A 24084-nucleotide genomic window follows, 5' to 3' on the forward strand; every position below is an offset into this window, starting at 1 on the left:
ACTATCGAAACATAAAGAAAAACAAAGGAATAAATTTCAAAGAGATAAAGTTCACACTGTCCATTTAAATCAGCATATGAATGATATTAATACAACAGACCATAAGATCCCTAGAAAAAGAAAATTTAAAAGACGGAAACAAAAAACAGAAAGCATTGTTGTAAATTTGTCATCTAAAGAACTTACACGTGCTGAGGAATCTCTTTTAAGTAAAGGTTTAAACTTCTGTCCTATCCCATCAACTGTAAACAACTTTTTAGCTAGACGGAGACCTAGACCAATTCGCTAGACGTTTACGCTTGAAAGATTTTTTCTACAATAGGGGCAAGAAAAACCTTGAAGAAGCCGGATTAACAGATTCAGATACTGACACCAATGAAGAAGTCATGCCCATCCCAAAATTTAGGACAACAAGTTCATGGAAACCACGAAAGAGTAAAAATGATAACTTGGAGTCATTCATTAACTACGTGAGGTCTGATATAAAGTCCTGTATAACAAATACAAGAAATTATAATTTATCCAAGTCAGAAAGTATAGCTTTGAAAGCGTTAAAAGATCAAGAGGATATTGTAATAAAACCTGCCAACAAAGGGGACGCTGTGGTTATCATGAATAAAACAGATTATATAGCAGAGGGGAATCGCCAACTTTCTAACTCCATTTTTATAAACAATTAACCACAGATCCAACGCTTAAAACTATTCGAAGGATCAACACCGTCCTTCAAGAGATGTTCGACAATAAGCATATAGACAATGACACCTTTGATTATCTCCGACCTCTTGAGAACGAAGCAAAGGCCGGACGATTCTATATGTTGCCTAAAATACATAAAATGGGCAATCGAGGTCGACCAATTGTGTCAGCGAATAGTCATCCAACTGAAAAGATATCAGAATTTGTAGACCATCATCTAAGACCTCACGTGAAAGAACTACCCTCATTCATTCAAGATACAACTGATTATCTCAAGAAAATGGAAAACCTCAATCCTTTACCAAGCAATACTATACTTGCATCCATGGACGTGTCTTCTTTATATACCAACATTCCACAAGACGAAGGAATAGCAGCGTGTGAAAATGCATGGACCACTCGTAGTGAAAAAAAGCCTCCTACTGAGTGCCTTGTTACACTTCTGAAACTACTACTGGAGAATAACAACTTCCCTTTCAATGAAAAACACTATCTCCAGATAGACGGTACTAGTATGGGTACAAAAATTGCCCCGTCATATGCCAACATATTTATGGGCCAACTTGAAAAACGCCTCTTGGCTAGTGCTCCATATCAGCCTTTATCATGGTTCCGATTCATGGACGATATTGATTTCAATTGGATAGATTCACAACAACATCTCAATGAATTTCTAGAACAATGTAACTCTTTCCACCATTCAATAAAATTTACATATGAATCATCTATGGAGAAAATTAACTTCCTCGATACTACGAGTTACATCAAGAACGAAACCATTATAACGAACCTTCATACCAAACGAACGGACAAACATCAATTCCTTTCTCCTAAAAGTTGCCATCCTAAACACTGCTCTCGTGGTATCCCATTGAGCCAGGCATTGCGAATCAAGAGAATATGCTCTACTGAAAATACGAAAAATTCTAGACTTGGACAACTTCGTAAACATCTAGTTGTTCGAGGATACAATAACAAAATCATTGATAGCGCTTTCGAAAGAGCAAACAGAACTAGTCGCCAAGAACTTCTTGAGTACAAAGATAAGAATAAAGCAGCTAACAGAACACCCCTTGAACTCACTTACCATCCTGATTTTAAAAATGTGTCATCCATTGTTCAGAAGCATTGGAAAATTATAGAAAATAAATTTAAATCTAAAAAAGTGTTCTCATCACCACCAGTCATGGCCTTCAGAAGACCTAAAAATATCAGTGACAAATTAGTGACATCTGTATTAGCAAAGCAGCCTAATCCTAATCCATCGGCCGGTTGCTACAAACAATGTGGTCGAAAAATTGTTTGTGTTGTAAATCTGCCAATACAAGCAGTTCTTTCATCAGCTCCGTTACTAAACAAAATTATACCATCTACTCTCATTCCAACTGTAAAACGAAACACTCAATTTATATATTAACATGTGACACTTGTGGCATTCAGTATGTGGTTGAAACAATTGACAAATTTAATATTCGGCTCAATAACCATCGTTTATCGTACAAAACCAACAAAAACTGTCCTCTCACAAGACATCTTAGTTCAACGAAACATCCTTTTGCTAATGTTACTTTCCAAATTATAGAAGTCAACACCGCAGGACACCACGGCGAGGAGAAGAGAAAACTTTTGGATCCACCAACTCCACACTTTAGAACCTGATGGTCTTTACGAAAAAGACAAAAAAAGATACAGGAAAGATACAGAATAATTTAATACAAAGCATCGTCCTTTTTATCCCGTAATATTGGCCAATGGACGTTGCTAACTTCAACTACCAATTATGTATTTTCAAGGTAGCTAAATCCAAGTGCAACATATACATTGAGCTGCACAATTTTCTTATTTTCAAAGCAGCTAAATTCAATTGCTCATAGACATTGAGCTGCAAAATTTTCTTATTTTCAAGGCAGATAAGTGAAACACATACATTGAGCTGCAAATGTTTCTTATCATCTACATCCGATTTCACCTGGATAGATGATGGCTTGATAAAGCTAGTTGGTCTAGCGAAATATTGCGTTTATTTTCATCATTTTGTAAATATTTTAAACATTCATATATTTACATACTAAATAGTGTGTTAACATTACATTGTTAGGCAATTATATATATATATATATATGGGATTGGTATATTACACATCGGGTGAAAGCGAAGCTCGAATCCGAATATGGAATTTACTGACTCGATTTATATCGTATTAGTTCACTAGCACAGTATGTGACGAATTTATCTTACCGACTATCTTAACATGTGATATTAAGACTTGTGGTCTATAAAAGTGATCAAGTCTTCAATACTGTTAGTATTATGAACCAACTGCCACAGGTCTATTTAAAAACAAGAGCCAACAATAAAAACTTGTTAGCTTTAATATGTTGTATGGGATTAGTTCCAATCGTTCATTATCGATTTAAGATTTTTTTTCTCACCGCCGTGTTGTTTGTATAAAGGGACACAACTCCACTACTAACATAATATGGATTATACTCTGTCTCCACGTGGTTGCTCTTAACCAATCCTATTCTTAGAAATGTATAGGAGGTAAGATAAAATTAAATCTCATGTATTACTGACATGATGGATACACAATCGTAACATATCAAATTTACGTGACCTTTTTAAACAGTTAAAATATTAAGTTTTATTTCATTTACATTTAAAATTAGGTAGACCCCATGCGTACAGTCTGACCGTATACGCATTTTGAAAAAAATACGCATAGATCTAAACAAATACTCATATGGTCTGGAACATAAATACTATTAAAATATCTTAATACATACTGTTATGACCCGTCAGTGGCATTATTTAATTTGTGTACTTTCTGGGATTGTAGTGTTGATGGTTTACTTTTATCTTTTTTTAATTCCATTTTGCAACTCGGAAATTGAATGAAGATTATCGGCCGTTGTGTTTCCTAATCATAATTAATATAATTGTATTTTGTTTTAAGTGTATATATACGACAGTTCCTTGCTATTTACTAAGTTAACGATTTAAAGTAGCTTCTGTTTTGCTTAGTAAATTCTTACATACGTTTGCATACAGCCAGTAATGAGTATATATATATATTTTGTAAATTTGCCAATCAATTTTCATGGTTGCCACAAAGAAAGCATGAACCTTGTAGATGTCTGTAATTTCATATGATTGTATAATTTTAACATCTGTAAAATTCAATACAAAAGAAATTTTTCTCAACTGTCAAGGAGAACACATTTCTCTGATTGAAATCAATCTTTCTCAAGAGAGACATCATTACAATGAGAATTAAAACAGAGATTTAAATCTATTAATATTTTAATGCCTTTTTAATGCAATTATTACCTTGAGTCTTATGTTTTGTTGAGACCAGATACCAGAGATTAGATTGTTCAATTCATTCACACACATGGAACATGCATATGATAAATAAACCACTCAAGTGTTTTGACAACTATGATCGATTGCTTTAAAATTGAAATTCTTACCGTAATTCTTAATGTTAAATTATAGATTTAATCTCTTCTACGTCAAATAAATAAACCATCAATTCAAATTCTTAAATCGACAATCCAACCCATATTATTCTTATTATTCTGCATTAATGTGGTACCCAACACTTTCACTAAAATTTATTTGGCTCGTTTAATTTTCATAAAATTTTGTCAAAGTATTTACTTTGACCCTTTAACGAAAATATAAAAAATTCAAAAATTTTGAACCAACCGTTTTGTCAGAAAAATTACACTGATTATATAGCAGTTTGACAAACACAAATTTTGATCATTGAGAAGCTTAATATTCCTTTTACAACACAACGTAATTAAAACGTTTAGCTGACTTTACAGAGTTATCTCCCTGTAGTGTTAGGTACCACCTTAATATACAAAAGTATGATGTAATTTGCGTAATTTTGTTGTATGATGTTCTGGTCACCTTAGGCTATAATGAAAAATAAGGTTTCAACTCAGAAGTCCGTAAAAGCGCTTCCGACGCATGCCATTAATACACGTATAATAAAACCTTCAAATTGAAAAACAGTTTGTCTGATCTATTTTTCATTTTTGGACACTAAAGAATGTTTAAATAACAGTAGAGTAAAAGTCGATTTAGGGATCCTTTATTTTGACATGTTTCAATAATAGTCCGATAATTTCGATAGCATTTCAACTCAATGTGAGCCTATTTAGGGCTAGTTCCCTACATGCAACGACACTTATTAAATTAGATTTTTCATGAGATATAGGATGTCGCGACGTACGATAGGTAAAATTTTAGTACCACCAGGTGCAAGGAGATAACTCTGCAAAATATTCTAAATATATGGCATGGTAGTCTAAAGAAAAAATACCTCTAAATTTTGTTAAAGTACTCCTACACCCCGCCCCCACTTTTAAAATTACAATGTTGAATTAATTAACATAAGAAAATACCAAAGCAAATACATGCTGATGCTCGTTATTAACTTGTGAATCATCGCCTTTTCCTATGTAATATTCATTATCAACTTGTGATGTGCCCATACACCGGAGTTAGGCTCATAATTGAACGGTCATTTTAGCGCATATTTGCGTTTTGGCCCTGGGTGTCGAGTGACCAATATGGGTCTATCTTTCAAGTTTGTTTACTGTTTAATGGTCATTATTATTTCTACAATATATTGGATGCAAAACTGCAGATTTATTTTCTTGATATATATTAATGTGATAAAATGTGTATATAGATGAACTAACCGATCTACTTGTATATATTTAGTTGATTTTAAGAGCAGATTATGGAGTGTGGCGTACAAGAGTACCTCTACCTAACAGACACGTTCATAGCCTCCAATTCTAGATCTTAGCCTTAATCTAGTATACACAAGTAATCAGATAGAGAGAGAGAGAGACCGTTTAATTTCCCCCAAAAAGTTTTTCATTTTTGATATCAGTGTAAAAGCACGAGCATTTAACTTCAGGGGTTATAACTTTTCCTAAACAAATATTCTGCTTTCCAATTTGACAAAAAAGTATTGTGGTCAAGCAGAGTAATGCTCTTTTACCGGTTCAACCAAAGACTCGTTATTGTTATTGTTTAAATGTAATACGTGCTTCCTTTACGTTCGTTCGTAACTTTTGGCAAAATGTAAAAAAGCTCTATGAAAAGAGTATATTGATATTTGGTCTCAAAATTGAATTGAATTGAGTGTTTAATTCTAAAATACCGGGATGTTTCGATTTTGTGTTTATTGCAATTAATACGTTTATAAGATTAAAACAAATGATTACAATCCAACAGGCGGTTACTTACTAACTACACGGCTCCAGATAACTGTTTCCCTGTCAATTGTGTAATATCTGGACAGATACACAATTGAAACCTTAAAAATAGTGGTTTCTCATACACACAATATCATAAAAGAGGGACGAAAGATACCAGAGGGACATAAGTTGCCATTTAAATTTCAGTATAATTTCAAAAATGGACGATGAAATATTAAATAATTGTACAAAATTTAATGTTGACATTTTATATTTGTGGCTTTTTCTCTCTACATTTATCAAAATGTGTGACTCTTTACCTTCCAAATTAATGACGTCTTTCCCTTGACTCTTTTTCCGTGAACCTATTTCAACTAGATAAGGTATGCCATAACTGTGAAATAGTTTCGATATTTGAACGAACGAAACATCGTTTAAGTGCATCATAGAAAAGAGAAATACATTATATTGTTCTTTAATTTACGTTTTTTATGAACACAAGCTTTTTCTAACCAAATATAACTAAAATCATTTTATATATTCCATCAATACAGCAGTTCTAGATATTGGACCACCTTCGATTAATGCAAAAGACATTTCGTTTTCAGATATTACAGACGTCAACATTATTTTAACTATCAACCCAAATACATTTCATTCTTTTATTTTCTATATTTTAGTATAGCCTAAATATTGAATTTAAACTGATACACTTCGTCTCACTTTTATTGATATCAATGTTGATTTTCATTATACCAATGTCCATTCATGACTTTGTTATTACAAGTTTAGAAATTTTATACCATAATTTATATAAGGTTTTATACAAAAAGAGACAGATGTTCGAAGTGGGATAAATCTGTATAAATTTGACAGTTTGTGATCGGTGATAAAATTTATAAAGCTAACGTGAATGATAATTTTGCTTTAATCATTATGTTTGGCTTACTAAACGTTTAAGTAAAGAAAATCTGTATTGTGTAGCGAAATTTAAATTACCTTTCATTACACTTTTGACGATAATTTGTAGTTAACGAATTATGGTAAGTTTGTTTCATTTATTCTGTTTGGCTAAATAGACGTTCTAATAAAGAAAATCTTTAATTTGTAGATTTTTTTATTACACACCTGAAGATAATTCATAGTTTACGATAATAATAGTAATCTGTCGAAAAGTCAACTATCATTTAACAAATCATACAGATGTCCGCAACAAGTAATTTAAGACATTTCTAAAGTACATTTGCGTTCCGTTACACTCTTTTTATGAATCGAAATGGACACATGCCTTCGTGAGCTTATAGCATGACTAGCATGACTCGCCAAGACGATCAATTTTCCAAACAATTTTGATTAAATGTTTTCATTTCACTTGCAATGGGGTGAAAGGGTTGTTTTCGAGACATTTACACAGTTGTTTGACTTATTTGAACTATTATTCATTTGAACCTGAACTATATAATTTCTGTCTTTTATTTTCAATTAAAGTTAAGCCATATTGTCGTCAACATTGAAGATAGTAATTTGAAATATTTTATTTTAAGTCGAATATGTCAAACAGCGAGAGTCTCGTAATAAAGCAAAATCGTACTCACTTCATGTAATTTACACATGTAATATTGGACGCATTCGCAACTTCATAACAACAACTGCTTGCAAAACACTTGTGAACAGTCTAGTAACATCCAGACTTGATTATGGGAATATTCTGCTGAACGGTATCAACAAGACTACATTGAACAGATTACAAAAAGTACAAAATACAGCAGCTCGTCTTATCACCAGGACAAGACAACATGAACATATTACACCGATACTTGCTGATTTACATTGGTTACCCGTCCAATATAGACCACAATACAAAATACTGACTTATGTGTACTGCGCTTTGAATGACATTGGCCCTGCTTACATCCGGGAACTAGTCAATCTACACGTGCCAAACCGATCTTTGCGTTCAAGTTTCACAAAACTACTCACCGTTCCAAAAGTGAGAACGAAGACGTACGGTGAAAGACAATTTGATTGGGTAGCGGCATCTCTATGGAACAATCTCCCGAACAGTTTAAGACAATGCAAGTCCCTAGAGTGTTTTAAAATACAGTTAAAAACTCATTTTTATCGTATTGCTTTTAATTAGATTGAATTCTTTTCTCTTTTACGGGCTTTTTTACTCTTTGTATTGAGTTTTTGCTTGTTCTGCATGCTTTTATCCTATATTGTTATTTTTTTATTCTTTGTTTTAACATGTATTTCGTATTGACCTTTCATTTCATGGTAGGCATTTTTTATTTCAGTATTTGAATCTGACACGATGTATTTTTTTTATGTTTTATGTTATTGTAATTGATATGTTTTAATTGCCATGTGTATGTACAGCGCCTTAGAGTAATTTTTATTTTTTATATAGGGCGCTTGATAAATTTTCATTATTATTATTATTTCGTACTAAACAAGTAAATCCACATGGCGTTGTCAGTTTATTTTCGACTTATGAGTTTGAATGTCCCTTGGGTATCATTTGCTTCCTTTTCACGACGTATTTTAAAGTGTACTCGTATCCAGCTGTTATTGTGTCAACATAATATATTTATTGTATATATTTTTCAAACTATACTGAAATATATAATTGTTGTCATCTTGAAACTTTGTAGATTGTACTTATTTGGAGAGGATTATCTTAAGTTGTTATAACTGGAATCCAACACTATTGTATATCTAGACAATAAAATATGATTAAACTAATGAGAAAACCGTACAGTTTCGTTCCCACATTGTGTTTACACAATGCTTGTGACCACAAAACACAGATCAAGTTTAAATTTTGTAGGTGTCATTTAAACCATTCTAGAGTTATGTTCTTTAATTTACAAATGGGAAAAATGCTGAAATTTTCTTTTCCGTTCTCTTACGTACATGAAGGTTTGACTTTACCAAATGTTAGAAAACTTATACACTACCAAATGTTAGGAAACTTATACACAATGCTTAGTACCACAACACAGAGATAAGTTTGAATTTTGGTAGCGTCACTGAAACCGTTCTGGATCCCGGAGTTGTAATACTCCGTTACAAATGAATAATGAAAATGATATATGATATGCAAGCGGGTGCATCGTCTGTGTCCCATGGACACATTCCCCATTTACTCTGAAACATGTTTACTTCTTACTCAGTCGGAAACCCGGTTGAAATAGAACAAAAGAATCGAAGCTCTTTGTTAGAGAAGGCGAGAAATGTTTACTGTAATGTTTACTATAATGACACATTTTTTAAAAGTTAATAGAAACAAACAAAATTACAATTTTCTTCTCAATTACGAAGTGTTTTATTTTAAAAACACCATTTGCATAGGTTTTCAATTTATTTAGTACATAGTTGAGCAGAACAATTAGATATCAAGTCGACGACATGGGTATCTTTCAAGTTGGATGTAGAAAATGCATAATCTCCGATTTTTAAAATAAAATTACCGCGGACGGAAAACATATCAATCTATTAGTTCAGTAATTTTCGTGTCTGCCCTTCCATTGTGTGATTCAAGAAAAAAATCAAAAAAATGGGTAACAAGTGTATCGAAAAGAGAAAATCGAGTGCACCTTTTTATGTTAGGGCGTGTTTGAGTTGAATATTTTGTCTTGATATCGTACAAAGCAAGAATATCTCATACATGTACATCGTCTCGCTTCAGATTCTATCATTTTTATATATCAAAGCTACAGGTTGACTTTATAACATAAAAAAAATCACAGTACTAAAAGATGAAATATATGGGTCAAGTGATATACTCACTAATGAATCACAAAAACAGAGTAGGTGTGTTCGAATAGCTATTTTTTTACTGAAAGTACTTGACGACAGTCTTTCAAGTTGGATGATGAAAATGCATATCTTCGTGTGTGATAACTAGGGTATAGTCTTCAACCACTAAAAAAATCTAGTCTGCCCTTCCACGAAATATTAAATTAGAATTTTTTTAAATGTTTATGAATTTTCGAAAATTCCACCTGACAACCGATCAGACAATAGTTTTAAGTTGAATCAATGCAGACTAGATCATTAACTGATGCTCATTAGCTAGTTGATACATTTGTCTTTTAAAATACAACTGACATATAAGGATCGTAATGGTGCAATGTGGATAAATTTATCGGTTTCCAAGAGCAAAATTGGTAGTGCGTCATCCCTACAATGACTTCAATTTCTACGATTGTGAAAATGAACTGGCGTAATGGGGAGATAATTTTGACGAAGTAGAATCCTGACTGTTTAATACTGCTGCTGCATAAGTATTTCGCAATTTAATATATGTAGTAGCTTGTCGCTTGCCTATTTTGTAAAAAAAACACAAATATTGACGGATGGGATCCATAAACAGTTCATTGTAATTATTGTAGAATGCCTCTGCTCCATTAGTTGTACGTCTTTCGGTAGATGGGATTTTAGCACTTACGGATGGTGAAACCAATGCACTATCATCAAATATTTGTCTATCGTTATTATGTATGATACAAATGTGTCACAAGTAAACTGGTGATATATTTGAAAGAAAAAATGGCGCAAATGATACCCTTGAAAAACATTAACTGTCACAAAAGGACAACTGCCAACTATAGTCAGTCGTTTTAAACTGGGTTTTTTTTCTAAGTTTATGATTCAAATACATGTATGGGATTATAAATCAGATTATTTTTTAAATCATTTCAAAGTTCAACAGTTTTCAAAATATCATTTTGTTCATAACACTTTTATGTAATACATTTGTTTATGATTCGGTCCTTCCCTAATTTGATTATCAGTATGACTAACGGAATTATTGCCAGAGTTATTGTGAGGTGACATGACCAGGTATTCTAGTGATTTCCTGTCGGACTTTAAAACACATATAGTACACAATTACGTAATGCGTGTTCATGCATCGCGTCACTGCTGCCCATATAAACTACTGTCACGGTATATATCAGTATATGGGGCCGGTTATACAGGTCTGATTAATTTTCATAATTATTATACATGTAATGCATCTTGTTTATTTCTGCCAAAATTAACTTCCTTCTGAATAATTTTAATAAAAAACGGAAAAAATAATTCTAAGAAAATCCACTTTCTCCCTATAATTTATAAAAAAATATTTCCATGTTTTTTAAAGTCATTTGTAAACATTCATACTGTATGTATGATTTTTTTTAAAGTAATTGCACAACTGTAAATTGAAGATACAGAATCATTGCAAGGCTAACTTGCATACTTCTCTTCTCTTCTAGACTATACAAGAGTAAGAGCAAAATTTGATTATCTTATTATTATAATGTACTGTGTTACAGTTTTCAAAAAAATATCTTCCTTCTACTGATTAAAAAAAGAAAAGGTGATTCTAAGAAAATTCATAATTATTACCCAGTCCGCGGGGTCCGGCATTTAGTCCGGGTCCGGCGTCCGGTCCGGGTCCGGGTCCGGGTTTCATACCAAAGTCCGGGTCCGGAGTCCGGTCCGGTCCGGGTTTCAGTACGTACCATCAAAACTAAATACTGACACCTGATAGTTTCAGATACTTATGATTTAATCAAGCATTGTCAAGTGATCATCATATATTTAATCTGAATTTCTCACCCTTTTCATACATCATTGAGTATGAAATAGTGACCTATTCAAGACGCTCATCCCTACCACTAATTACATAGGAAGTGCCCCCCTTCTCGAGTATCTTATTATGTAACTCGAGGTCAACATTCGGATATAGAACTACGAACTGCTAGAGCACTTTTGTCAGCTCAAACCTAACAAAATTATCTCTTCATGTCTAACACAGAAAAGACACAGCCGCGTGTTAAGACATTTGAGGCTTTGAAATGATGCAACAAAACGGGTCCTACTAAAACGCGCCCGGGAGCGCCCGGGAAAGAGAAAAAGTGTCCGGGGGAAGAAAAAATGCCCGGGGAAGAGTAAAGGCATCCGTGGAATATATATAGAAATTGTATTGGCCTGAGACAACTTTATGTCGATGAAATACGTTATGCACATTGATTTATTTTTAGATTTTAAACAAGTAGCAGTGGGTTAACTTTTCTTAGTGACAGGCATGTTGAAACCTTTCCACGATCTTCCAATGTCAATTCATGCAAGAGTGTTTAATAAAATACAAAACTGTGAAGAGTTGCCACCATGGAGTTGCGAATATAGTACGGAAGCACTGGAGTGCCACGCAAAAAAATAATTACAACTTGCGCGCACAATTTACTATCTTGTGCGCACAAGTGACATAACTTGCGCGCACGAGTTACAAACTTGCGCGCACGAGTTACTATCTTGTGCGCACAAGTTACATAACTTGTGCGCACGAGTTACAAACTTGCGCGCACGAGTTATTATATTGTGCGCACAAGTTACTATCTTGTGCGAACAAGTTACACAACTTGAGCGCACGAGTTACCGACTTGTGCGCTCGAGTTAGTATATTGTGTTCAATAGTAACACGTGTTCATAGCATGGGCACATTATGCCTTATGGAAGGCCAATACGATCCTGCCGGACAAACATTCTATAAATTAAGGTAATTTTTTAACATAGGTAGAATTTTACTGACTGTATTTATTCAGAGAAAAGTAATTAGGGACAGTGGTCAAACCGAAGTTACTATTCAATAAGACACTTATATTTCTTATTCCTTTTTTATGAATTCCAATGTAAATGGGTTATTTGTTCGTAAGACGGCCCCCGGGGTACACTAAGTTTGTTTTAATGCACTGACACTCAAGTTATTTTATTTCTGTCGTGTAAATTATGGTGTTGTGAATGGGCTACGGGTATTATATTACACCGTTCCTCATTTGTTGTTTAACTTGATACAATGTCATATAAACATTTAACTTTTTGGTGCACTAGATAGGCGATATATCTTATTACCATCGACGTCACTGAGAGGATATTGAAAACGATGTTCATCGAGTACCAAAACCACAGTGTAGATACTATTCTGTACGCTATCCGGAAGTCGCGATTTTCGAAGCGAGAACTTTTTTGATCACATTTTAAAGAGGTAGGGCCAATATGCCGAGGATTTTTTTCACAGAAGGGCCAATTTCAAAAAGTGCCAACAGAGTAAAATTTCCTATAAAAACCAAAAATAAAAATGCTTTTTGATCAATATCTCGATTTACATATAGTATGATATGTGTGATCAATAGTTAATTTAACCCTAAAAAAGGATGAAAGTCCAATATCCGGATTTTCGGGTGTTTTTATGTGGAAAAAACAGGGAATCCCCCAAGAAGGACATTTCAAACCAAAGAAAAGTTATGCTTTTTATGACTGTTGTTACTCATACTACTTTTTACTTCAAAAATGAAATTGGTTTAGTGTGTCCTTATTACATAAAAAACAACTTTTTAAAGAAAAAATTGTAACATCGATAAATTGTACCAATATAGTTTCTAAATAAGAGTCATAATGATAAGAATCGCCGTAGCTCCACCAGTAGAGCACAGAACTACTAATAAATGACGGTTTTGAAGAAAGGGTTCGAACCTCGCTCAGAACTTTTGCATTTTTATGCCCCACCTACGATAGCAGAGGGGCATTATGTTTTCTGGTCTGTGCGTCCGTTCGTTCGTTCGTCCGTCCGTCTGTTCGTTCGTTCGTTTTGTGTTGTTATATTAAATTTTAAAGTTTCTATCATATTTTTTCGGTTGTTTGCTTGATTCATAGAGTCATTTTGGTTCATTTTGACTATTCAGTTAGTGTACTAATAAATAATTTTACGTGTATCAAAGAAAAAACAATGTATCACTTATTGTGTGCAATCCTATGACTGTCCATACTCTTGAATTACTTTCTATTCATGTGTTTACGTTATTACCTATATCCAAGGGACAACTGCCGTCAAACTGATGTAGGTGCCTGTACATAACCAATAACACGAGAATTAATTCTATAGAAATTAAGCCTACATGTTGCGGGTGTAATATACACATAACTTAAAATAAGGTCATTTTATACAATTTTCATAACAACAAAACACATTTCATCGAAACCTTTTTTGAACATGGTATTATATGTAACAAATGCAGTCAACAACAATTTTGTCGCCAAATCACAAACTGTATAGATACTAGTACTGAAATTTTTACCACCGTCTATACACGGGTACATAACTCATCAGAAAAATAAAACAACATAACAGAACAAATCAATTACACTACAAATCGTGATTGTAGGTAAAACATCAAGAAGCTGTTGCATCTGTATCACAACGAAGGGCCGATTTGTTAAAATTACAGAAAAGGCAATACAACATGAAGTAGTAACACAGGGTGATCTATGACTAACTGATGTAAGATGTTCTGCGGTTAAAATATATACATGCACATGCATTTTCTTGTCTAATCTTATAGACGATAAAACCTTAAAAGACCAGGACAAATACTGTGTAACAGATATACATATTCAGAATGAGAAAATCACGATTTGAACTAGTTCGATATCATTTGGCTCCTTGAGAAGTTACATGGTATGGCACCTTGCATAAAGGATGTTAATAATAAAATAAAATCAATATTAAAAAATCAATAGTCATGGCCTTGTTTTTGTAGGAATACCTGTTCAAGGTATGAAAATAAATGATGTGACGTATTTTTATGTACTATAAATAGCATCTATCGGGCTATTTAAAACATTATTTACCTATCTTATCGAATGAAACAAATTGCCGACAAATTGTCCCTACCTCTTTGATGGATATACTGAATTAAACGAAAAGTTGATCATCTGAACATTGCTTAATGATTAAATCAGCTGACATCAATATTCTCAAATGAATTAGAAATAAATTCAGCACATTCATTATTCGTATCGTTGCCTTAATCAAGAGATTTTCAAGTGCATCACTAAGGAAAATCAGTCGGTGAACCTAAAAACAAGATTTTTACCGTCTTAGTGTACAAATTAATTTATGAACCAGACTTAATTAACTTAATGAAGTAGATTTCAAGTGGGAGTAAAAGTTTCAACCAGATCTTTGAAGCCAGAAATAAGAAATTTACACTTGTTTGAATTTCTCACTGTACGATCAGTCTCGCTTGTATATTTTGAAACTGTATGATCAGTCTTTATTTCACTGTATTTTAGTGGTGATTTCAAAATTATATACGATACATTAGAAGGTGGCATTTTTCTAAATAACACAAATATATTTCAATAAATTCACATCCTAAAAACTTATGAAACATGTTTTAGCTGGATAGGATGTACTCGACTTACTACATGAAGTATAAGGATGTTTAAATGTTGCTAAAATAAAAAGTAGGTTTGTTTTATATATAAGTTTCAGAAATGTCCTCCGTTATACTTAAAATTGTACAAACACACAGATTTAATTGTTATATAAAGATGCATGTATTTACACACATTCGAGGCCGTACTGGAGCCTATAATTGACCACAGTTCCTTCAATTTGTTTTGGATTTAGAGCTGTCTCTTTGATACTCTATTGTACTTCTGTTCCACATTTCTTCTTAACAGGTGACAACAGTTCCGAAGAAATATTACATACATTAAGTGAGTGCTTCACATTGTGGAATTGTGATTGTATTGTCCTTCTTAAGGGAGTTCGCTTCTCAGTTTCATAGTAATTAACTTTTCAAAGCACTAGTTTATATTGATAGGGGATTAATATAGGAATCCAAAGAGCAAAAAAATATATAGGTCACCGTGCTTGTTTCGATATATTAGCCGTTGAAAATCGTCTGCTACATTAAACTCGGTCGTCTTTTTTCTATTTCCACCCTTTGTTTTCTAAAGAACTGTACATGAACTTCGATTAAATCTATAAATCTCAAATAACTTCAGATAAATTTATACTGTCTCTCTCTGAAGATGACCCGAATATTCGATATGTGGTGGTTTTTTTTTCTCAATTGTCGTTTGAGTGGAGGGCGGCCGGCTGGGTACATGTTTCGGAACTTCATTTCTAATAAAACATAGCTTGAACGTTAATTAACAGGAATAACAAACAGTCCTTGTCCCACAAACTTTGACATTTAATTATGCCCGCGTCACACTGTCCCGATTTTTACGCCGATGGCAACACGATTATAGAAATGTTCAAAATCGGGACTGATCGTATCCAGATCGGGCTATTCGTAGTGCCATCTTTAACCATCGTAGAACCATCGGCCACTTTTTCTAGCCTTCGGGGACAACTTCGGGAAGGATTCTAAATTTTTTAACATGTTAAAAAATCCCCGAAGGTGCGTCCGATGTTGAGGGTTCGTATTGAGTTCGTATCACCATCCTCACCATCGTAATGTCACCGGGAATGCATCTTTGAACATCGTATTGCATTCGTGTTTCCATCGTTTCCATCGGGCAGTTTTGACATTACGATGTCTACACGAATGAATCCCGTCGTTTTGCCATCGAATAAAAGTACGAAGGAGACAAGATCGAACTACGACGGCAATAAATCCAGCTAAATGTAAGTTAATTTTCGCGCTAAAATACATTTAAAGTGCCATGCGCGATATGCACTGGACAGTTTAATACGACAGTTAAGAAAGACGTTCACAAAGCATGGAGCTTATATCATATGATTCTATGAGAACAAGAAAGGCGACAGCGTTTTCCTATTGATTCAAATGGAACAAGAAGAGCAGCTATTACAGGCTTAGGATTTACTTTAACAAGTAAAATATTATTTTTTGTCAATTTTTCATATCAAGTAACATAACGAAAATCATAAACGCGCCTCGTACACCAACACTGCTGGCACACGTATATAGGGAAACAAACTTTTTCTTCATTATTCTGATTTTTTATGTATCGTCTGAGTTGTTGTCCCACGAATGTTAACTCCATAAACATTTTGTTTTCTATCTATAATACTAAAATTACGAGGTCCAATTTGTCAGCCGTCATCACGTAAAAACGATGAATCAAAGAATTCAAATTTATATATAACTAATATAGTACAATGCTGTTGATTAAAAATTACACCACTCCAGACCCCTTTGTTTTCCACATAATTAATATTGCCAATAATTAAGAAGTTCCGGGTCGAATCCGATACCGATACCAATAGTATATTCACCTGTTACCTATTTTAACTTATCTGTACGTTCCGCATCTGACAGGCGCACCACCAAACGCTGTATTTAAGATTTTGCTATATACACGGGTCGTACTCACAGGGTTGACACAACTAAATTCAATCATTGTCACATTGTTCCCGATTGTAGTATTTTAATCAGTATGACTTTCTAAGATGACAATACGAATAATAAAAATCTGGACTTAAAATAAGCCGTATAGGTACAGCATGTACAGTTTTCAATTCGTTAGCCGGATTGGCGTCAAACAGCGAATCAAAGAATTCAACTTTATTTATAACTCATAAAGGACAATGCTGTTGATTAAAAAATACTCCTTTCCAGGCCATTTTGTTTTCCAAATAAATAATAGTACCAATAATTGATAAGTTCCAGGTCGACGGGTTCAAACAGAAAGATGTTGAAAGCAGAGAAAACTGTGCACCTTATAATCGGCATGACTTTATCAGATGACAGTACCAATACTAAAATAAGGCTTACGCATAGTAATTTTTTAGTTATATTCTTTAATTCAGTCACAGACCCGCGATATCACGGGTGTGTTCTAGTATTTTATATTTTGCCGCATTTGTTGCTTTCCCCACATCCTTCCTTTTGTCTATATTATTATGATATTCTCCTGGAAAGAGCTCTTTTTGAACAAAAGGGATCAACGAACCCATTACCTTACCTTTTAGATAGATCAGTTAACATGGGCATAATTATGGGTGATTATTCAGACTAGTGCACACATTTTACAGTTCAAACAAGGCAATGCCGAGCGTGGCACCACCTCGTATGTAACGTATTGAGGACAAATATGGACACTATATTTGTATATGACACATGCAGAAAATGGTAAATTGAATATGCATATTTGATACATAAACTATTTTCTTAGAAATCAACCAAAACAATCAGTAACTGGAAAAAACTTTAATATTGTCTTAAGAACCAGCAGGTAAAAAAATGAGCAACCAATTTCCTGTGTATTATGCTATTTTAAGGAGAAAAAACAAGTCCATCTGCATGACCTTGACCTTTGGCCTTGAACGTAAAAAATGTCAGATCATTACAAGGAGGAACAATATACCAAATGTGGTTAAAATCTTTTGAAGCATATTGGTTTTAGAGTGTCCACAAGGGTGATATTACCTTGTATTACAACTGCCACTGTGACCTTGACCTTTGAACTTTAAAGTCAATAGCGCTTAAGATATTCTTAACGAGTAACACCATACCAAGTTTTGAGCATTTTGGTTCTAGAGTGTCCATAACAATTTTATCTACACGCAACTTACATGTAGTAGGCGAGGGGATAATAAACTAAGTTTTATAAGAATTAGACAAAAAGACAGATTTCCCGCCTATAATTTAAATGCATCGTAAGCTGTACACGACGTCTTTTAGACATCGTATGGCCATCGCGCCATCATCGTAATCTATCGTGTAGCCTTCGTAATCCATCGTGTAGCCTTCAACTGAGATATGAAGCTTAAATACCCGTCTTCGGTTAACCTTCGTATGTCCATCTCTTGCTATCGTATATAATTTCGGCACCATCGTATAGACTTCGTTATTCATCGTACTTGCTTTGGTCACTTTTTGATATTTTAACGAGATCGGGACCAACTTCGTACGAACTTACAATTTTCGCATTCGGGTGTCCATCGTATATAAAAATCGGGACAGTGTGACGCGGGCATTAGAAAAGGGGATAAAAGAATGCACAAGAAAAAATATCGGTATTTGGATGCTCGTTTTACTTGAAACCTTTGAAAAAAGTGATTTATATATCCTCCGTTCATAATATTTAACCATTTTCTTAAATAAAACCATGAATGAATACTTACCACTAAACACACAAACTATTCCTATCCCATTTCGTCGGTAAAAATTAATTTTGTTTCCAGCTCCGTAGGTTCAGCTTTAAGAATGCAGATTCGGAAATGATAGTCCGATCCGGTCCTTGGTTTATATACTTCTATCATCCGTCAACAAGGCATATTTTTGGGGAGGAAATGTAATTTTTTAACTATGAGCGGACGCGAGTACCACGATTATATTGAAAACAGTTAATCATATGTGTCAAACAAACAACACACACAAATATCGTCGTGGTACTCGCGTCCGCTCATAGTTAAAATTGTGCTGGAAGGGTAACAAAAACCACGATTTCGATTAAATTCACGAATTAAGAGGAATAGAGCGAGGCATTTAATCATTTTAACACACATTATCATGACAGTTCTTTTGATTTTTTGAAAGATTTGATAATGCGCTTTTAAAATAATGTGATTATGAACAGGTTATACTCATTTTAATTTTGGGAAAAATAGGGGGCCAGTTGCAATAGCTTATCATACCTTGTCCTTTTTGCCGGAAAATGTTCTCTCTTGACTTTTCATATAGCTTTATCATTAACAAGTTTATGTCCCCAAAAACTATTTAAGGAATGACTGTAATATTTTTCTGTCTATGAAGAAATAACATAAAAAATATGGTGCACACTGAATAACGCGCGTTACCAAATTTTGAAAACATGACAAGCGAGCTTCCTTAATTTCAGCAGGTATCAGTTTAAAGGTTTTTGTTCGGACATCTGTAATAGACGGAGAAACACGTGTTGCAACTTTCAACTTTAATTCTTTCGAATCATGAAAACTTGAAATTGGATTATCCTGAAAAAAAAATTTCTTTCGTTTACTTGAATGCATTACAGTATTTATATTGATTTGAATTTAACATGTACATTTCATAAACAATTTTCAAATAACAAAGTCAGTGGACTAGATATTAATGGTTGCCTCCCGTTCACCCCATCCCAAAGTTTTTCTTAAGGGTTCTATAATGGGGCAGATGTAAATGAAAAATGAAGATAAAAAAACATGGCTGACTCCCAAGGAAAATCAAAACAAGAGCCTTTCAGAAGAAGCAATCCAGATTTTTTTAAATTTATTTATATCTTGCATTTTTCAATCTTTCAAGAACCATCTTTCTTGAACGGTGAATGTGAAAATCATCAATATCATACCTGACCTCCGTGTTATCATCAGTAACAACATATTAAAGTTTGAAAAGTTGAATGATTGAACGATTCACGAGTTAACGCATGGACACGACTGGAAACACCATTTTTAAATCTTTCAAGAAGCATACCTCATGATCAGAAACAGTAAAAATCGTCAATATATCAAATTGATCTCCATTTTGGCATCAGTAACGACAAATTAATATTATTAAAAGCTTTGATTAAACGGTTCATGAGTAAAGGGCATGGACAATGTTTGGCAGCATTCTAACATCTCCAAAATAATATAAATAAGAAGATGCGGTATGAGACAATTCTCAATCCAAGTTCCAATTTATTTTAAAATTTTAGTATAGCGGGTTTAACCGTTTTAATTGTCGCACCAACCTTCAACATACTTACCGATTTTTCTGTGGAAAATTCTGTTAAAAAGGGTAAAAGTGTATAAGCTAAGTATTATCATTTTCACAAGTTGCCACGCAATTAATAAATGCAATCAATACAATGACATATATGGATTAACCCAGAAATTGCTTTAAGTAAACTGATAAAATCCGTTTCATTTTAAATTCATTCGTTATTGATACATGTAATCATTTCTGTAAACTTACCCAAATTACAGTATATCACATGAATTATCCCCCTCAACGTCGGACGGTGTAAATAGCCTTTAAAAATGTAATAGCTAAACAGATAACTGCAACAATATACTATTACAAAGTCCACAAGCGAACCATGTATTGCTTTTTAGGCATTTGATTTTAAATAAGACTGACGGAACAAAAAACAATTATTTTGCCGTCTGCAAAAATCATCAGAAATATATTTGTATTGTCTGATGAAAAAAATTATACGTTATAGTTCCCTGGACAGTTCATAATATCACATAGACACGTATAGTACCCTCAAATTGCCGTTGTTGGTTTTTTTTAAAATCATGACTGGTCATACAGTCAAAAAATCTGAAATCGCTTCTAGAATACAGTCAGTTCTAGACTGATCGTACAGTAATATATTTTGGGATCCTCAAGGAAAACATATTTTTTAGGGGAAATACGAATATTCTACTTAAATACGAAAAGAATATTGAAACAGCATATATTTAACTGTAAACTGATGCAAATATTTGCAATTAAAGATTATTTGCTTTGTACTACGAGAGCAAAATTGTCCATCGATTTCACTTTTTTCTATCAAGTTGGTGTGATGCACACGTATATTTTATGTTCTAATGCATGTTTTTGTTACAGTTACTCATTTTTATGATGCTATACATACCTTGAAGACCTTCAAAAGACTTTATAGATATAGGAGTAAACAAATGATGAGAAAAGTCACCGTAGGCAAAACCGTTCTGTTAGTCAGTTGGAAATTATCGCTTCGAAAATCGCGACTTCCGGATAGCGTACAGAATAGTATCTACACTGTGAAAACTAGTCAATAATATGTTTATGGCCTTAGTTATGGCCGTATAAACTAGCCATAATTTAGACGAAACGGCCGTCTGGCGTTAATACAAAATTTAATCCTAGGGGCGGATCCAGACATTTTAAAAAGGGGGGTTCCAGCTATATGTCCTTATTCAAATGCATTGATCGTTCAAAACAGGGGGTCCACACCTGTAACAAATAGATTGATGTTACGCACAATGTTGGTGACGTTTTCAGATTTCACGTACCCGACACTAAAAGTTGGCCTTAAACAAGAAAAATATAAAAGAGATCAAGTGTTATTTTGTGTAATTGTTGTTTAAAGCACTACAAAAATTAAGTTACAAATAGCTGATCGGTTTTTATTCAGTTTTGTCAATCTGTTTACCTAATGCTAACAAGAAAAATCTTGTATTTTTCGTGTAGACGGGTAACATCATACTGTTGTTCTTCGAGTATTCCTTCTTTATTGGGGTACTTTAAGGTATATAAAATATAATATTGCTACACCATTGGGAAGAAGAGCGTTAGGGCTTTGGGGTGATATGTGATTAAAACGTAAATAACGCAATTTGTGGACCGAGTAGGTCTTGAAAGAAGTCATTTAACTGTAGACACCAAGGACAAATATAACTCCCTTACGGCACAACAGTTTAAAATGCATTTATAGCGAGAAGATTATATTCTCAAATTTATGATAGCGCATAATCCTTTTGTAAAACAAGTTTGGAAAATTCTATGAAAGCAAAGAAATCCAATGTATAAATGAGCAAACCATTGAAAACTTCGACATCATTACCAAAAATCTAGCCCAAAGTACACTGTCACAATAACGTTTAAAAAAAACTTGTTCTATAAAGCAATTATCAATATTGATTAAAAATGTGCAAAATTTTTCATCAAGTCATGAAATATAACATGCCTCCTAATCTATTACATTTGAACGGCATTTATTTGGACAGTAATCTCATTTATAGCATTAAAACAAAAAAAAATATTTGGTATATTAACCTCAAAGGTCTCCCGTCACAAACAATTTTCACCAACGTTTTACGTTAGAAATTCCGGTGTTAGTTCTAGAAAACACCGAAAAATAATGTGTTTTGCATTAAAGATCGGAGAAATGAAGCCAGCATGATAAATTCTTAAAATAATATCTTTATCGATTAGTATCGAATTTCGATGCGTTGAAAGGGTGTCTACCAAAATGTCACAATGAAAGCGTTTTCATTTTTTCTTAGAATTATTAAGGACAAGTTGTTACTTATCTTCAAAAAAGAGTAAAAAAAAATTATAATTTATATTTGATTTCACCTCGTTGAAATGCGTTTCTCTTTTAAATATACCATAATATTTCAATAAAATCTGATTTGAGTACATTTCAATGAGACAGCAACTCAACAACAAATATTTAACATATTTACACAAATCTTCCGGAGACCAAAGAGGAAATTTAAATATATCTTGAATAATATTCGTATCAATTAGAATATTGATCGTTTTAGGAATTAACGCAAACTTCGGCACAACAGCAATAAATCAAATTCGAAGATTTTTATATATATATATCTGCAACAAATGACATTTAAATTACAAAAATAAATCATTATAAATGATACATTCCATACGTTGCCATATATTTTATTTCACGTTTCTTAATTGAAATAAGTACACGTATATGTATTATCTTACGGTACATACCCAGTAAACATCGGTGAAGTCTTTTTGTTCGTTATTGGTTTTTTTTTAAAAATCAAACAGCAATATTTTACGAGTTGAACGAATGAACAAATTTCGTGAGACAACACCAAACTCTACTTGCCTAATTGTCAAATTATCGATCTAAGTAACTACAAATGAAACCTAAATCATTGCAAAGTCGACTATATCTATTTGACAAGAAAATATCCGACTTGAGACACATTGAATTAAACTAAAGAAGAAAATTATACTAGTTTTGAATGTGCGAGGGTATGTGTTGTACTGTTTCACTTTCAGGTAAGGGGAGGATTTGGCGCCGGCAAACTAACTTTGCCTCATTCTTTATGTGCCTGTCCCAAGTCAGGAGCCTGTAAATTCAGTGGCTGTCGTTTGTTGCTGTATATCATTTTTTCCCCGTTTATTGATATGTATTTAAATCAGGCCGTTACTTTTCTCGATTTTATTTCGGGGCCTTTTTTTAGCTTACTGTGCGGAATCAAGTTTGCTCATTGTTGAGAGCCATACTGTGATCTGTAATAGTTGTAATTCTTTGGTTAATTTCTACTATTTAAAGAATTTCCGAGGCCTTGTTTTCCGAGCGATCTAAGAAGTATATTTACACTGATCACTAGGTGTCAACATCGAGGTTGTAAATTCGATGAACCTTATTTACTAGGAAGTGACGGTTTCCAGTCGAAGATCGGTTGCTTTCTCTGTGCACTGCGACCTCCTCTGCAAATAAAACTAATTTTGGACGCAATTCTTTTCTTTTTTTCTGTTGGTGTCTTAAATAATGTCTTTTATTGTACATGATATATGCTTTTGTGGGCCCATTGGATAGAAATAAACATATGCTTCTTATATAGTAGACTGCTGAAATTGCGTAAATCACCAACTCTCAATCAATTAATTTTCGG

At 33.4% G+C, this 24084-nt stretch overlaps 1 protein-coding gene and 1 long non-coding RNA gene across 2 annotated transcripts in view; one reads left to right on the forward strand and one right to left on the reverse strand.

The window, feature by feature from the left end:
- Positions 1-281, reverse strand: part of LOC139528897 (uncharacterized) — a 40914-nt gene extending 40633 nt beyond the window's left edge. The window contains exon 1 of the long non-coding RNA XR_011665720.1: positions 187-281. This is a non-coding gene — a long non-coding RNA (uncharacterized lncRNA). The remainder of the gene's footprint in view (positions 1-186) is intronic.
- A 557-nt stretch (positions 282-838) lies between these two features.
- On the forward strand, positions 839-2407 carry LOC139492283 (uncharacterized). Its single transcript, XM_071280773.1, has 2 exons — positions 839-1999; positions 2282-2407. Exons 1-2 carry the CDS (start codon positions 839-841, stop codon positions 2405-2407), a joined length of 1287 nt encoding a protein of 428 aa, XP_071136874.1.
- The last annotated feature ends 21677 nt before the right edge of the window (positions 2408-24084 follow it).

The sequence above is a fragment of the Mytilus edulis genome, chromosome 1 (genome assembly GCF_963676685.1).
Source record: "Mytilus edulis chromosome 1, xbMytEdul2.2, whole genome shotgun sequence".
Taxonomy (NCBI): domain Eukaryota; kingdom Metazoa; phylum Mollusca; class Bivalvia; order Mytilida; family Mytilidae; genus Mytilus; species Mytilus edulis.